This window comes from Drosophila suzukii, chromosome 3 (assembly GCF_043229965.1).
Source record: "Drosophila suzukii chromosome 3, CBGP_Dsuzu_IsoJpt1.0, whole genome shotgun sequence".
Taxonomy (NCBI): Eukaryota; Metazoa; Arthropoda; class Insecta; order Diptera; family Drosophilidae; genus Drosophila; species Drosophila suzukii.
The window spans coordinates 87649195-87666215 of NC_092082.1; the positions used below are offsets into that span (position 1 = coordinate 87649195).

The window sequence follows — 17021 nt, forward strand, 5'->3', positions numbered from 1 at the left end:
TAAGGTCTGTCATTATAATTTACTTCATTCCTCACTTCATAACTCAATTTTTATGCTAAATTATCCAAAGTCCTGCCATTTTCAAACTTACTTCTAACATTCTGCATAGTTTATTCAGCTGGCCATGAATATTTAAATGTTTACGTTAGGCCACAAAGAATGACGGCAAATTGGGTCCACGAAACCAATTATTTATGTGAAATGTAATACTTTTAAGTGCAGAAGAGAGATGCAAACGTATCTTGTTTGTGCGGATATTAGCTCCACTCTCTTTTCATCTGACAGATTTATTTTGCTCCAGTTTTCCCACGAATCGATACGGCTCACACTGGTGGCATACATAAATAATAATCGTAATGACACCTTTGGTGTAACTTCCTCTCGATCGGGCGGTGGGTATCCGAGTATCTCTAAACCTATCCCAGACGCCGCCGACTTGTTAGCAGCATAATATGAAAAAAAATAACTGCGCAACATATTGGCATAAATGTGGGTCAACTGCGAAACCGCAACAATAACACCCAATAAATGCCACAGCAATTGTGAGCCAAGAATGCGAGTGTGTGTGTGTGTGCTGCAATTGCAGCTACAAATCAGAGTGCCAGACCTAGATCCAGACCCAACCCATCTATAGAAAACCGAAATGAAGGCGCGCCTTAATCATCATCATCACCATCATGATCATCATCCACGCCATAATCGCGCGGCAGTTTGTTCATCAATTTTAGTCTGTTTGCCATTTGAAAATTGCTCGAAAAGTTATGCATGGTCTATCAACACTCCAACTAATGCAATTACGCACTAACTAACGTGGAAATTATGCAAGTAAACAGTTTAATTGGGTCGCGAAATGGGTTCAGCCGGGAGTAGGGAGGAGGCCCCAGGAAATGGAAGAATATCCATGGTAATCTTAGCCACAAAAACGGGAACAAATGCGGCTTTATATTTAGCCAGAATGCATATACATGGTCGGGTATAATGCACATCCCTACTTTCCCCTTGCGACTCATTAGCCTTCATTAAAAGTTTGCTTTCGCCGGAAGTGTTGAAAGTTATTAGAACAAACTATAATGGGTTTGTTAAAAAGGTTACGTTTAAAGATAAAGGTTTTATTACTTCCTAGACTTTGGTTTCGGAAAATTATTGATTAAAAAATATTTTAAGGCAGATATCTTCTTATCATAATGAGTTTATTATAAGATTTAACGATAATAGATAGATTTTGTTATCCACAAACTAGTAGTATTTTCCAACCTCATTAGATCTTCTCAAAGAAATATATAAGTTTCAGGAATATATTAAATAACAAAAGCTTTATTACTTCTCATATTTTAATTTCAAAGGGATTAGATTCTAATTCCATAACTTATAAAGAATATGATTCTCCAACCCAATTAGATCTTCTCACATAAATAAGTTCAAGGAATACATCAAATACCTATGATAAATACAACTCATTTTAGCCAAGTGGGAAGCTTTTCTGGTTCTAATGCAGCTAAATTCTATGGGCCAACTTAATTTCTTGCCAATTAAAGTTGGCACATCTGAAACGAATTCCCAGAACGGATTTGCCAACCTACAAGGCCTAAGTATAACTGTGCAAGACAACGCCCAAGCCGGAGTTAACAAGGCTAACGAGCCTCCTCCGGTCTGCAAAACTCCAGCTCCGACTTCGCGGCGTCGACCCACGCGATTTTCAACTGTTAACTAAGATACATATTTATGCGGATCCAACAATAACTAAGGAATTTCCCATTTCTGGTCTTTGTGATTTTTGCAATTTCTGTGTCTCCGTGTGTGGGAAATCAATTGTTCACGAAAATAAACGCAAACTCTCGCGAGACATTGAGTTAGAGCCGTGTAATTATTTCAAATAAGTTCACAAAACCGCATAGAAAAAATAGAAAAACATAAGCGGGCCGAAAAAAAAACTGGCCAAACCAAACCGAAACCAATTCAATCCACCTCCAGGTCTTGGCCAAAGTCAAGTGGCGATGTGCGGGGGCAGCACTAAGAGTTTCCAATTGCCTTAAACTCCACCGAAAGTTTTCAACCGTAACTTACCTGCAAAAAAAATAAGAAGAGCAGAGTAAGAAAACAAATTTTTTAGTAAAAATGTATATTGGGCAAAAGTTGGGGAAAAGGATGAAGATGGCAAGCCAATGACCTAACGCACACCATGGGAAGACACTCACTGGGTGGGAGAGCAATATCCTCTATCCTTTGTGGCGAAAACAGTCTGGCACACACTCACTTTCCTGCGGGCACATTGTGCCGGGGTAACTCGAACTAAGCCAACTTGCAGACAAAGGATACGAGAGACCCTCCTCCTCCTCTGAAACCCCCTCCCTACCTTCCCCATTCACTACTTGAGGACCTGGCCCACCAACGTCTTTCACCGGTACAAGCTTAGCCCGGCCAGGCAGTCTCATCTCTCATCTTCGCCTGGTATTCATCGTCTTCACACACAAACCGGAAATGCCCGACAAAACCAAAAAACAAGCTGGCAAACAAAGTTCAAAATGCGCTTAAAGGAGCAGTTTCCTACACAGTCAGCCTGCATTTAAAGTGCAATGTGCCAGGGAATTAAGGTCAAATCATACACAAAAGCTCGTTCACGTCTGGCAAAATGGCTAAGGCAACAGCAACAGAAACAGGAACAGCAACTGCAACTGGAACTGCAAAGGTCTAAGCCCGCATTCAGCTTTTAGCCAGCTTGTCTCGCTTTCAGCAGGGTCTGTGGTCTGGGAATCAGGGATCCGGGATCTGAGATCTGGGCTTTGGGTTCTGAGCTGGGCATATTAATGACACCAACTTCGAACTTGGGTTTTGCGTATGATACTCATTAACTGATGGAGTGTATAAGCTAGCATTGAAATAGGGAACTATTCTACAGTAATTAGTACAAATTTTATTTTAGAAACCAACAAAACGTTAAGGAAACTAAGCATAATGAAGATTAAATCCATAATATAAACAATTTTTGAGATCATATCGAATATCGATCGAAGATCTTCATCGAAACATAAAACTTTTTTCATTTTTCCCAGTGTTATAAAGGTAAATTATATAATTCTAAAAGTTAGGATCACCACATTTCTAATACCATTTTTGTTTAACTAGTTTTAAAACTTCTCTAAATTCTTTATTTCCTAACTTATCAAAAACTTTTGCAACAATTTCACGTTAAGTCCCGAAAATTTATTTAGACTATTCAGAATGAGAAGTTTTCTTCAAGAACTTAAGGTGAAGTGCCTTTTTTGGCTAGCTCACCGAAACTTTTAACAGTTTTAGCGGCGTACATCTTCTGAATATTCCACCTTGCATAAAAGTTTAATCGAATCGTGTGTCAGTCAGTCTGTCTACTGGATGTCCCTGTGGTCGTTCACCCTTGACTTCCTCCCCGACGATTCATGCGACAATGTTGGCACTTTTTGTGCTGTTGTTTTTTATTAAACATTGTTTCATTTTCCCCGCAGGATGTTGGCAAGTTTTCATTGCAGCTGCAGCCCGGCGAGGCGCATATCCTGTCTGGACCTGTGGACAGTGGTGCCCATATCCATGTCAAAGTCCCCCCAAGTCCGTCATCCAGTTGGATACAGAAAAAAAAAGCGGATAACTTTTCCCATCAAGCAGCTGCACACTTGCAAATCAAAGTTAAACGCGTTCATTAAACAATTTTCAATTTCACTTTCATATTTTTCACACCACAGCCCGAAAATTTCAACAGGCCCAATGCAAATTTGTCGTAAATTGTTGTAAATTACTTAGGCCAAGCCAAGCAAAAAGAGAAAACTTTCACTTGGCCAGCAGGAAAAGAGGGACAGCGAATCGGGGCGAATGCTTCCTTATGTGGGTCAAACCCGCCCGAGAGCATCAAACTTGCCTCCCATTTTGGGTAATCTCGAACGGTTCGTGCTTTTGACACTTTGAGTTCAAATGGCAATGCACGCCACGGCAATTTGGCTCCAATCTCAGGCGCTGTCCGAGAGATGTGCGCATTGATAAGCGCCGTGAACTTTGAACCCAGGGCCTCCAGCTATCAAATTCGATCTCGCCTCTTTCCCTTCCTATAACAGTGGTTTCCCGCAAAGAAAAAGCCTTCAAATTTGGTATACACATCTTTAAATGTACAAGGGAAACTTGTTACAATGCCCTTAGAAATATTATTTTAAAATGTCTATTATAATAGGTAAGAGTTATAATGGAAGCCTTAAGTTTTGGGATACATATCTTTATTTGTGTAGGGGAAACTAATTCCAAGTTCATTGATGACATTATTTAAACAATTTTAAAATGTCTCTTATTAAACCCACCAAGTCCAAAATCAGGGAGTAACCACTGTACTACGATTCAGATCGGTCAGCAGTAAATATTACAGCTGAATCCGTTTTCGGTCAGCAAATAGACAGAGTCGTGGGAAAGGCGGGGTGAATGCTAAGTAGGGATGGGACTGGAAGATGGGACCTCGATGAGGTTGTTGATACCGATGATTCCGCCTCTTTGTGCTCTGAATCAGATGGCGGCATTCAATGGGATGAGCACAACGGCAGCAGCACTCGTGATTAGTACAAAATTTATTTTATTTTTATTTAGTTTATTTATCCAGCCAGTTCGTGTGGCTGGCTGCTTGTTCTGTGTTTGCACTTTACGCTTGACATTTTCCGCCAGAGAGCTTATCAGAGCCAAACACACGAACAAATACGGTCCTAATTAAGGTTCACTCTCTTTAGATTTCCGTAGCCAGATCCAGGTCACGTGTATTTACTTGTCTGATTAGTTTTCTTTTTTTTTTGTGTTTTTGTGGCGGCAGCTGCAGTCAGCTAATCAGAGATTTTCCTCCACCTTATCAGTGCACTTTGCGTTGAAACAAAAGTGAAATGATAAGCAAGGGCAAATGCAAAATGCAGAAGGCAGCAGAAAAGTGGAAAAAGCTGACACAAGTTTAGAGCCCCGCAGAAAAGCCAGCTTAAAATGTTACCGAAACTGTCAGTTTTCCTGGGAAAAGATGGTGAAAAAGGGGGTGCATCCATTAGACAGTCTGAAATGTTAATCGCAGTTAATTAAACTTTTAGCTAAAGAACTGTCAAGGTGAGCAAGAAATTCTGAGGCGGATGCTACCAATTTCCCATTCAAATAGCACTGACAAACCTAAGCCTCTCTACAGTTGGAATTCCCCACATATTCAAATGTGTCACTCTTTAAGTCTATACATTTCATTCATTAAATTGAATTAAAATCAAATAAAGAAATTCCAATTTCTAAAATGGTACACTTATCGTTTGCATGATAAAGAGGTTGTAAATTATCAGAATCATAAGCTGAACTGTCGTTCTGATAAGACTGCTAATTTCTAGGATTTTAAATGTAAATATAAGATAGATCAAAGTCCAAAAATGAGATACACTTAGATAAGAGTTGTGGATAATAAATGTGATTAATAACATTCTAAAATATGATAAAATAATAAAATTAAATGGAGTGTATCTCTTGAAATGCGTACCTCAAAGTGAGAATCTGTGAACCCTTGGGCAAAAAGTAATTCAGGCGTTATTCACTCGAGTCATGGCCATGAATAATATCAGTTAATTATGCTTATACAAGGGTTCATATGTGAATCAGCCAGCAAATGTGTGTATATGTAGTGGAATTTTCATAAATAAATTTGCACTTAACAAATGAGCAACATAAGCAAAATGTTGCTAAGCGCAGCAACAGGCGGTGGCAAAATTGCAGTTTGGATAGGGGGGTTAAAAGAGGGGAAATGGGGGAGTGGGAAACAACAAGGAAGTTCGTAAAACAAAGCCAAGCTCAATAAAAAAAACAGAGCAATGGCAGTCAGCAGACAAGAGCAAACATACATACAATATAACAGCCAGCAGAACGGCGGAATTAAATTTTAATTTTAATCGCCAAAAAAGAATAAACAGATGGAACAGAAGAAAGAAAGAAAGAGAAGAAACACAAGGAAGCGACTTATTCACACAAGCCATACATACACTCACTATACACCATCGACCATACGCCCATGAACATAATGGGGATCGGCGTGCAGACAAATAAATTTCCAAGCAGAAGGCAAACGGCCGCTGTGCAGCCACTGAAAACTGAAAACTGAAAATGCAAGCGCACAGCTGTGGACAAGATAATAGGACGCAAATTAAGCTGACAAGAAGCAGTGATTAAATCAAAAACACTTTAAATCACAAAAAATTGTTGCTTTTGTTCAGGACAAAAACCTTTGCATTTAGTTTAAAAATTATTAAAAAATTATAAAAACAAACTTATTTTGTATGAAAAAAATTTAATAATTCAAAGAAACTCTTGTTCGGGATAGTAACAAAAAGCAGTGATTAAATCAAAAACTTTTTAAATCAGAAAAAAATTATTGCTGTTGTTCAACACAAAGCCTTTGCAATTAGTTTAACAAAATTTTAAAAAAAGTTGATTTCCGATAAAAAAAAATTTAACAATTCAGGGAAAATCTTATACGGGAGTGTCAATAAAATCCTCAAGTCCCCTTGGTATGAAAAGCACTATATTAAAGGTTTAGCAAAAAAATCACCAATATTAAAAAAAAAAATTTGCTTTAAATTTTTAAAAATAAATTTTAATAATGATCAGGAACTTAAAAGATCTTAAGCTAGCCGATAGTACAGTACAAAAAGTTCAAAAACTATCTGAATTCCAAAGAAAATAAAAGAATTTTATCTGATTAAAAAAGTGAGTAATCAACGGACTCAACCTTGAACACTGAATTCCTGGCCGCGCCTGTACACGCATCGTGGAATTTAATAAACACCGAACCGAACAAAACAGAACAGACACGGCCATATGCATGAAGGCTGTGGATTTGTACATAAATCCCTCCGAGACGATCGCCAGAACCACAACAACAACAGCAACAGCAAATGATTTACAACAACAACAACAGCTATGGGACCCAAACAACCACAGAACAACAAAAACAACGTGGGGAACAGGTCGCGGACTCAGGTAAACGGCAGGAAGTGTGCGAGTGCGAGCGAGATGGCGTCGATAAGGCAGGCCCACTGACGCTGATAAATTTATCGATAAAAGTGGCAAGCAGGTAGTGTAGTTTGGAAAAAGGCCTGAAAATTCTGGAAAAGTGGCGAGGGAAAATGATGCTGAGGGGGGCGCGACAACGAAAACAACAAACCAAAAATCCAGAAAAACCGAAAATCAACAACAAAACCCTAACAACTGTAAAAAATGCAACAAGAAGAACCTGCTTGGAAAGCAGCCAGCAACAACAACAACGACGAACGAGGGAGAAGGCAACAAGAACACGAAAAACAACGCGACAAAGTAATGGAAAACGAGAAGGGAAGTTAACTAGGTTCAGGAAGTCGAAATTTAAATACCCTTTAAGTGATAACCAAACATGCATTCGTCAGTAAAATATGATCTTATTCCGGTGTCGTAATTTTGAAAAATATTGAGTAAAACTATAATATCTCGAGACATATATCTTTAATACTGCCTTACAAACTTCCATCTTAAATCATGGTAACCTTTGTTAGGGTATTAAAATTGTTAGAGGCAAAGTCTAAAATTAAACAAGCCAGAGCGAGATGCACTAAAGGAGCGAGAGAGAGAGAGAGAGAGAGCGGGAGCGCTGGCAAGAGAATGCAACGTATGCAGTTATTTATGTAGGCGCAGGCCTTGCTTTTGTTGTTGCTATTTTGGAGGCCCGCAGATGAAAAGTCTGAAAATCGTGTAGAAAATCAAATTGCAAAGGCAAACTCCACTTGGACATTATGTTGCTGTTGTTGTTATTATCGTCGTCTTTTGTTGTTGCTGCCGCTGGTGCTGCTGCAGTCGTGACGTCAGGGCGCATGCGTTAAACCGAATGCCGCTTTTCTATTTTTCTGTCATCTCAATGATGTTATGGCGCTGTATCCTTTCAACCTCAAAACAAGGGGCATTCCCATTCCGTCGCTGTGTTGGTAACACTACTTTTATTTTTGGAGAGAGCTTTCCACTAAAGTTTTCATTTCCCTAAACACTTTGAACTCGATGGTGGGAAATTGAAAACTATCTGCAACTAGTCATCTGTTAACCCAGCTGGAAAAGGGTATCTCAGAAATAGAATTGGATGGGGGTACAGATCTGTATACCCTTCGAAGGGAGGGTATTATCAAACGTTCGTTGGAAACGCACCCCGCTTATAAAACAACAAAAAAATAAACTCTGATAAACATATTTCACTTGCAAGTTGGTATATTAAACATATCAATATATTTTTTGTTTATTTCTTTGTTCAAAAGAAATACACCACGCACTCCAACAAATATAATTCTGAAACCACAAAAGATGATAAACCAAATCAAAACTTGTGTTAAACAAATTTATAAAAACAAAACCAAGATTATGTCTACAGAAGTAATTAAATTTGATTAGACCAGCTAAAGACAAGTTTAACTGATAAAAATATCTGACTCAAAAACACTAGAGCAGTAATTAAAGTACTTTACTAAATCAGAGAATGAAATGATTAGATCTTTGTTTGCAATTAATCAATTTTTAGTACCTAATGTTTTGATCTACACCTGACAAAACGTTGCCAAAGTAGTGAAACTTCGACTGTAATAGGGATATGGATAATTTTCTGCAAGGGTACCAAAGGTCCGGTTTTGAAATAAAACCTTAATGGCCTTCTGGTAGCCTTTGGTTTTGAACAATTTGTATTTGTTTGGGGAAAAACGCACACAAAATTTATGCGGCGTTGCGTTCTGGAGTTTTGAGTTCTCTGTTCTGGAACATGAGGATTTCGGTGGTGTGGTGGTGGTGTTGGTGCAGCCAGAAGGGGGTGTTTTTCCCAGCTGGGGGTTGGTTGTTGTTGGAGCCGCCGTTGAAAGGGGAAATCAGGGAGTTGGGGGCAGAAAAGCGAGGCAGTGACAAAATGCGCACATAAATAGAAACGGCAATCTTGCATTGCGACGTAGTAGCGATTAACAAAACCGAAAAATGGAAACACACAAGGAAAACAATTATAAATTGCGTTATAATTTGTGATATGGAAGCGGTGAGAATGTTTATCAGTCGTTTGGGGTTCAATAGACCCGACAGGCGCGGCATATGCAACGCAAATCCCAATTCTAAATACAAAGTACAGGGGAATTTTGAAAAAGTTAAGAGATTAGAAACCTAGCTTATCAAAAAAATTATATTTTTAGATATAGATTCTACCCAAAAATGATTCAACATTTACAGTAAAACCAATCTATTCAGATAAAAGCTTAATTTTTTAAGATCCCCTTTATGGGGCGTGAAGTGTAGAACAATAAACACAGACTGTGACGAACATAGACGCTAATTGAGCTGTCAAAATGGGTTAACGACATTGCCAGATATCGGGGAATACACACAACCATACATAGGTCTCACTGATAGTGGCGATCTGAAATGCATTTACGATTACTAGATGATAACTTACCGTTTCACCATTTTGTTGGTTACCCCCGAGTTGTTTTCCTGCTGAGTGCCAATATCAACGGATCTGTTATAATCCAGTTTTGATGTAAAGATTTTAATGCGACGGAAATTAATTTTGCCGATCTTTTTGTAAAACCTTTAAATAATCGATACGGATATTATGGATTAATTTGGATTGCTTTGCAACGCGACTTTTACTTCCTAGAAGGCAAGAAGTAGTATTTTAAAGGCGATGGCGGCGCAGCAGGAGTCCAATTGGGAAAACAAGAAAGAAAAAAACATGAAGAATTCGGGGGGTAGATAATTTTATTTATATTTCTGCTTGGGTTTTTTTCTGCTGCTGCTTCTGCTGCGACGCCAACGCAAGGTTTTATTTTAATTTTATGGGCTGCACGAAAAATCACTTTATTGATCCGCTTTCGCCGTAATTATATTCACGTTTCTGCTGCAGTGGAAAACGGCGGAGATTAGCACGCAATATGAATGCACTTTAGATTTTTCCCTTTCCCACTTTTCGAACGCCCCCCGCTTTTCCGCTTTTCCACTTTCTTTGCGGCGCTTAGTCACTTCGCACACTAACACACACACTCTCAAAAATCACACTCCGATTTGCATTTTTACCTCTCGAATGCGATTTACTCAGCAATCTGCTTCGGTTATTATTTGTATTGCTTTCGCACTGGCTCATCCGCACACAGAATCTTAGGGATTTTCCTGTGTTATTTTCCGATACACATAAACAAAGCTCGCGGCGTTTGGCTTTTCCGCATCTCGCGCGCGTTTTCGGTTTAAATTCGCTTCGATTTCGATCGCCTGGCGCCTTTGGAGTCGCAACTCTTTCAAATCGAAGGCAGTGTCTGCCTTTCCTTTTGTTTTGTTGTTAAAATTGTCAGCGATGAAACGGCGTAGACAACAACAAATAACGATGCGTGCTGATGCGGGCGGTGGTTTTCGGTTCGGTTTCGGTTTTGAAAGTGTGACTGCAGGTCGAAAAACAGAAGATCCCGAAGCGAGGTGGAAACTCGGGGGTGGTGGGGTGCTTTTTCCGTCGCAGCGAAAACGACACGTCGTCTAGGTAACATTGGGGCAGTTTTCTTTAACCGTCGATGGTCACATTGGCGCTGTTAACTAATAGGGGAAACCCTCTGTTATGCTTATGCACTGTAAACGTAAGTAAACGTAAGAGTCAGAGGGAGACAACACCAACGTAAGTGTCGGAAAAAGGAAGAGACATAATGAGTGAGAGACCGCATTTGAGTTGTTCGGAAATCCACGACGATCACACCAAAAATTTAGGCATTTTAACATTGGTTCTGTTAACTAAACGTAGTCAGCAAAAGAAAGAGACAAAATAAGACAGGTCGTTAAACTTAAATCACATATAAATCTATGGCTCAAAGTTCCGCTTGAAGTTAGTAGGGACTAGAACCATTTAGGGTGACTAACATTCTGTTAAGTTACCAGATCGTGAAAAATAGAACTCATATCCATGGAAGAGGAAGAACGCATGGAGCCTTGATTTAAAAAATTTGAGCAGAGCGGGCGATAAGGGTTAATAGAAGGTGCAGGAGATAAAATGGGAAAGCAGGTCGCAAGCATAAGTTCATCCCATTTTCCATTGAAACACTTCACATCATAATTAAAAGACAAGGCTAGAGACAACTTTTTAAAAATCCTGAAAATAGAAGTCATAATTTAAAAGCCTTATACAACAATTTTGCCTACTTCGTCCACGACTTCGTAGTGCTCGAGAAACCCCTACCAAAATAGAGCAACAATCCAGGATCCAAGAGTGAGATACGGTATCGCTTAAACACTCCGCCCCATCTAGACAGATCGCCTTTACGCTCTATAGACTTGACACTACAAGTTTAAATGTATAAAATATACCCTAAACATGTTTATTGTAAACGTACTTAATAAAGACTAATTAAGCATTCAAGATTTTTCTTCGAAATACGAACATCCAAACATTTCCCAAAACAATAAAATTTTATGCAACGTGCACTCCTCACCATGACTATGAATTCTATAATCAAAGTAGTTTTTCACGGAATAAATAACAAAAATCCTCGACTTGTTGAACTATGAATTAACAGTATATTTCTTGCAACGCCTACTGCATCACACGGTCGGTTTTTTGGTGGCCAACCCAGCTTATCGACTATTGATCTTAAACCTATTTGTAATGATTATAATGGTGTATACGGATATATGGGGCTCAGATCGGATCGGTGGTGCTCAGAACTCGCCGCTCTTGCCGTCGCAGGCCACGATCTTGACCTTGTCCACCTTGACGAACTCGTGGACCTCGCGGAACTCCACATCGTTGAGCATGAGGGTCCAGACATTATCGCAGAAGCGGTATGTGTTCAGTTTTCCAGCCTTGAAGGTTACGCGGGCCTTGACCCGCTGGTTGAGGGCATTGTTGATGCTCTTGTCGAACTGCAGCAGCACCTTGAAAGCCAATCCGGGTGTGATCTGACCGTACTACAATATGGAATCGGGGAAAATTACAATACGTTCTGTTTGGACAGCCATATTGTGGGCGCATAGCTCACCTGAATCAGCTCATCGAGACTCTCTTGCAAGGTGTTGCCGAGCGTGGTGTTGCGGTAAAGTTGATAGGACATGGCTGCTCTGTTTTTTAATGCCTATTTTCGACTTTTCCTGGAATTTTCCGATCAAGTCGAGTATAAAATTTTAATGCGAAGCAACAGCTTAGTGTTGGTAAGGGCGTGACGGGCTGGTAGTCTGCAACACTGCTTTTGGAGTTGCCGGATGTAGTGACAGCTGGTCACCCTAACAGCTGCTCAAATTTTTTTAAATACAATTTTAGATTTATTTTGAAAGATACAATTAAATTTAAATGTAATTTCTAATTAGCAAGTTAAACATTCATTTGAATAAAATTGTAATATGGTAAAGTATGTAGAGTTCAGTCAGAAAATATACCACCAGGGTGCGCCACTTCTCAACCAGTATATTTAAACATTTGAATTATGAATCAACCGTTGTTATACAAATAAATACCTTTAAGAAAGTATTTGTAAGACACATATTTGTTTAAACGTAATATTTGATAATTATTTAACTAGGAGAATTCCGTCATATTTTTAATCGGAATCGTCATATAGAGGCGGCATTTTGAAAGAGCCTTGGCGTTTTCCCAAACTTTGGCTTTTGGTCTCTGCGAATTCCAAATCTTCTTTCCTGCTGGCCACCAAAGCTCGAACTTTTTCCTTGGCAGTGGCAGCCAGTTCCCTGTACTTGAGCAGCCTACCATCGAAGATCTCCATGGACTTCTTCACCGACATCTTGGTCAATCCATCTTCTGGAAAACAGCGCAATGCATTATGGAACATCTTGCGCACCGAGCTCGCGAAGCCCTCGAGGCTCTCAAAATCATCATTGTCCAGACGATTCTGGAGAACTTTCCAATCCAGTTTCTCCTCCGTATCGTGGTTGTAGTTGCGACTAAGCGAGTTTTGCTTCCAGTAATCCGCATTGTTTAACGCCCATGTGAACTTTTTACGCTTTTGTTTCACCATGGACTTCAATAGATGGTCGCAATGGCTCTTTTCAATCAATCGGTCCACAGATTTATAACAAATAATGACTGGTATTTTTGGTTTTGGTGGCAATGGTTGACGTTGGACCGGCGGTGGAGATGGTCTTTTCATAATTGGTTCCAGTGGAGCAGTAGTCAGGGGTGGTGGCAGCACAATTGGTCGGAGGATAGGTGTAGGAGTATCCTCCCGTACATCTGGCGGCCTTTTGAACTGACTTCCGATAGGTGTTTCATTGAAATTTTTATATGTTGGCAGCCTGGCAGTCAATGGACTATCCAAGTTATCGGGCATAAATTTTGGGATCAGATTGGTTGCCAAGTAAGATGGTATAGGTTTCTCATGGTGGGTTGCGCTAGGCTTGGGGTTAGGGAAGTTTCTGTTCCTATCCCAGTGTGGAGAAAAATGACTTGGACCTCGAGGGGCAAACACTGATGGACCCGGAACAGAGTCCAACGACTCGGCAGCCTTTCTCTTGCGCTTTTCCATCTTGGGCGGCAGTTCATACTCATTGCTCAGGTCAATCAAGGCCAGTCGACTGTAGAAGATGTTCTTTAGCTGCTTGCCTGCCTGATAGACCTCGGTCTTCTCCGAATTATAAAACAAACAGTTGTCAAAGATCAGCTTTAAATCCTGCAGTGCTTCGTCCGCCTGCCAGTAGTAGTTGTTGTTCAATCGCTTCTTAATCGTATTCAAGTCCATCGGGTGCTTTATCATCTTATGATAATCCGGAACATTAAGGGCCACGGTATCCACGGGTTCGCGAAAGTAAACCGAAAGCCGATTTCGACAGAGCCAGTTCACCAAGGACTTGAGATCTTCCAGCACATTGGTCTTGCGGCCTGGACGATTCGGCGGCGGAATGACCGGCGGTTGCACGATCCCATTCACCGGTTGGATTTCCGGCTCATAGCGCGGCGGAGGACGCGGCTTCTGCAACCTCGATGGATCCATAAGTGCTTTGTTAGCTTAGCGAAGAAGATCTGAATATCTGCTTACAGTAGAGCAAATATTAGGACCCTATTTAGCACTTTGACCCACAAAAAAATATACAAAATTCAGAATTCTTACTTTTTGTACAATTGCTTTTTCTCCGCACCTTTTAGCTCGGAGTCCCGGAACAACTGAGCTCGTCTGTGTTTATTAGGAAGTTTTACAATTTGACGTAAGATTCTATGGTTGCTCCGTTGCAAATTTAAATAAAATATTTTATAGGGTAGTCACCGCCTCAATCTTATCAAAAATAAACCTTGTTTTCTATTTTTAAAATGTTCTACTGATAAGATGCGCCGGTAATACATCGAATAAAATCTCTGACTTATGAGATTTCAGTCTTACCAAAATCTTCTCGTGATGCAGTTGCACTCGGGAAAATATAAAATGTGTAGATTGATTTTTATACTGCTTTTCGTATGTAACTTAAACTTTAATGAAATACATGCCTATACAAGTGAGCAGTGACACTTTTTGATAATAAGATGACAATGAGATATAATATAGTATATTATATAATATAATAATATATGATATTATATTTATTTTAGTTAGAGCTCATAGGACTGTTGTAGTGGGTGGCACTCCAGCCCCTCCACAAAAGTTTCGTATGGCAGCTCGACTTGGTCATCACAGTTCTATTGGGAACCAAACCAAGTGGTTCTGCGGAGGAACGTTGATTAGCAACCAGGTGGTCTTAACCGCCGCTCACTGCTTTTATTCTGATGTGTAAGTACTTTTCTAATAAGAGCTTTGACATTCTGAATAATTAAATATTTTTAGAGGAACAGTGAACCTTGTGCGACTTGGAGAACTAGTTTTCGACAGCAATGAGGACGATGCTGAACCAGAGGACTTTGACATTCTCGAAACTAAGGCCCATCCGGACTTCCGGTACCCAGTTCTCTACAATGATATTGGGGTGGTTCGTTTGCGAAGACAAGTTACCTTTAGCCTTTACAAGCTGCCCGCTTGTCTGCCTCTGAATGACGGAGAGCAGATAGATTTCTTCACTGCCATCGGATGGGGTCAGAAGAAATTTGACAAGTTTGAGCCGTCCAAGGAATTGAGGGAAGTCGAGCTGCAAAACTATAAACAGTCCTGTGGAGAGACAAGTGAGACGAACGACGAGTTGCCCCTCGGTTACAAGGCAGAGTCACAGTTGTGCATTGGATCCCCGGGGCACAAGGACACTTGTAATGGAGACTCGGGAGGTCCGCTGCTGATTGGATTTAGTGGAAATGGATGCCAATACCAAGTCATGGGTGTCACGTCGGTGGGAATCGCATGTGATACACCGGACATTCCCAGTTTGTACACGAGGGTGCACTTTTTCCAGGATTGGATTAGAAGGGAATTGGCGAAGACATAAGGATATATAAAATATGTTATACTTTAAAAAATAGTTCCCTTTTTTTAAATAAAATTTAATTTAAAACAAAATATTAATTTATAAATATTTATTCCCTATTTCGAACACAGATCGAGCATTATATATAAGCCCCATTTCGTAGCGGTTATTCAAGGCAAATTTGTATTATCTAATAGCATTTACCTCATGATTTCAATCAATATATTTAGGCTCAACCCTGATTTCTATACTTAGGAAGTGTTAATTCCCTCTTATCAGCTAGTCTTAGAAACCCGATTAGTGGATCCCTTAAACATTGGGTTTCCCAATCAAAGTAGGTGCATTTTTTCAGGCTACAGATAAAGAAACCGGTACCAATATAAAATCTCTGATTGAAATTATTACCCATATTTTAGTTTGTGCGCAACCTTCCATCTAGGCAGTTGCATTTTTTAAGCATACAAAATGAGCAGATACATTGTTTCACTGATTTTGCTATGTGGCTTTAGTTTTGTTATAATATACGCCGATCTAGGTGAGTCTTCGATCTTTTTTAAAAGCTATGCTAATATTTTTTTAATTCTAAGATCCGGAGTTACCTTCTCTTGTTGGCGGAGTTCCTGCGGCTGCAAGAGAGTTCACCCCGGCAGCTCGCCTTGGGCATCATAATTCTACTCTGAACCAAACCAAGTGGTTCTGTGGTGGCACAATAATTAGTGATCGTGTGATTTTGACGGCTGCCCACTGCTTTTATTCAGATGTGTAAGTTTCCAGAATTATATAAAAATGTGACTTTTCAAGTGTTCAATTTAATAACTAACCATTTATGAATCATAATTATATTTTGCAGAGGATCCGTAAACATTGTGCGCTTGGGAGAACTTGTTTTTGAGAGCGACCAGGACGACGCCCAGCCGGAGGACATTGAAGTTCTCGAAACTAAGGCCCATCCAGATTTTCAGTATCCAGTCCTCTACAACGATATTGGGATTGTCCGGTTGCGCGGGGAAATAAGATACAACGAATACAAGTTCCCTGCTTGTCTGCCCCTAAGTAATGGAGACCTGACAGCTGCCTTCATCGCAATTGGATGGGGTCAAAAGAGATTCTCCAACTTCGAACAGTCCAAGGAACTGAGGCAGGTTGTTCTCAGAAACTATGGTGGCGTATGTGGGAGTACATCGGATCCTAACGAAGATATTCCGCAAGGATACAAAGCAGATTCCCAGTTGTGTGTTGGATCTCCGGATCATAAGGACACTTGTAATGGGGACTCGGGAGGACCTTTGCTGATTCCCTTCATGGGGGATGGGTGCAAATTTCAAATTATGGGAATCACTTCAGTAGGCATTGCATGCGATACACCAAACATTCCAAGTTTGTACACGAGGGTTCATTTCTTTCAAGATTGGATTAAAAATGAATTGTAGGGCGTTGAGTCTTAGACAACAAATTACAAATCAAAAGGTATATTTTAGTTCTCTTGTTTTTTACTTTTTATTTGTTTTGTGTGGTTCCGCTAAGTGTGATTTCGTTTTTGTATTTTGTTTTACAATTATAATTTTACAATAGTCTCAACTAAATAAATAATAACAATTTATAAATATAATTTCTCTCATCCTTCTTTAATTATTACTCAAGGTTTTTCT

The 17021-nt window shown here is 39.8% G+C and overlaps 4 protein-coding genes across 4 annotated transcripts in view; 1 reads left to right on the forward strand and 3 right to left on the reverse strand.

The window, feature by feature from the left end:
• The window catches only part of Pli (E3 ubiquitin-protein ligase pellino), a 32816-nt gene extending 22379 nt beyond the window's left edge, over positions 1-10437 (reverse strand). Inside the window, exons 1-2 of the mRNA XM_036818436.3 lie at positions 10081-10437; positions 9461-9595 (exon numbers count right to left, since the gene is read on the reverse strand). Of these exons, the coding sequence (XP_036674331.1) occupies positions 9461-9471 (11 nt within the window). The 5' untranslated portion in view covers positions 9472-9595; positions 10081-10437. The remainder of the gene's footprint in view (positions 1-9460; positions 9596-10080) is intronic.
• A 1099-nt stretch (positions 10438-11536) lies between these two features.
• TfIIA-S (general transcription factor IIA subunit 2) lies at positions 11537-12209 on the reverse strand. The gene is made up of 2 exons (XM_017077140.4): positions 12021-12209; positions 11537-11949 (listed from the first exon to the last, which is right to left on the reverse strand). The coding sequence occupies exons 1-2, from the start codon at positions 12090-12092 to the stop codon at positions 11701-11703; spliced, it is 321 nt and encodes a 106-aa protein (XP_016932629.1). The 5' UTR covers positions 12093-12209; the 3' UTR covers positions 11537-11700.
• Positions 12210-12515: 306 nt separating this feature from the next.
• Positions 12516-14241, reverse strand: tbrd-1 (testis-specifically expressed bromodomain containing protein-1). Its single transcript, XM_017077141.4, has 2 exons — positions 14100-14241; positions 12516-14019 (listed from the first exon to the last, which is right to left on the reverse strand). Exon 2 carries the CDS (start codon positions 13980-13982, stop codon positions 12576-12578), a length of 1407 nt encoding a protein of 468 aa, XP_016932630.4. The 5' UTR covers positions 13983-14019; positions 14100-14241; the 3' UTR covers positions 12516-12575.
• Positions 14242-14333: 92 nt separating this feature from the next.
• LOC108011890 (transmembrane protease serine 9) lies at positions 14334-16981 on the forward strand. Its single transcript, XM_017077136.4, has 5 exons — positions 14334-14478; positions 14573-14750; positions 14805-15391; positions 15960-16134; positions 16223-16981. The coding sequence occupies exons 1-5, from the start codon at positions 14349-14351 to the stop codon at positions 16800-16802; spliced, it is 1650 nt and encodes a 549-aa protein (XP_016932625.4). The 5' UTR covers positions 14334-14348; the 3' UTR covers positions 16803-16981.
• The last annotated feature ends 40 nt before the right edge of the window (positions 16982-17021 follow it).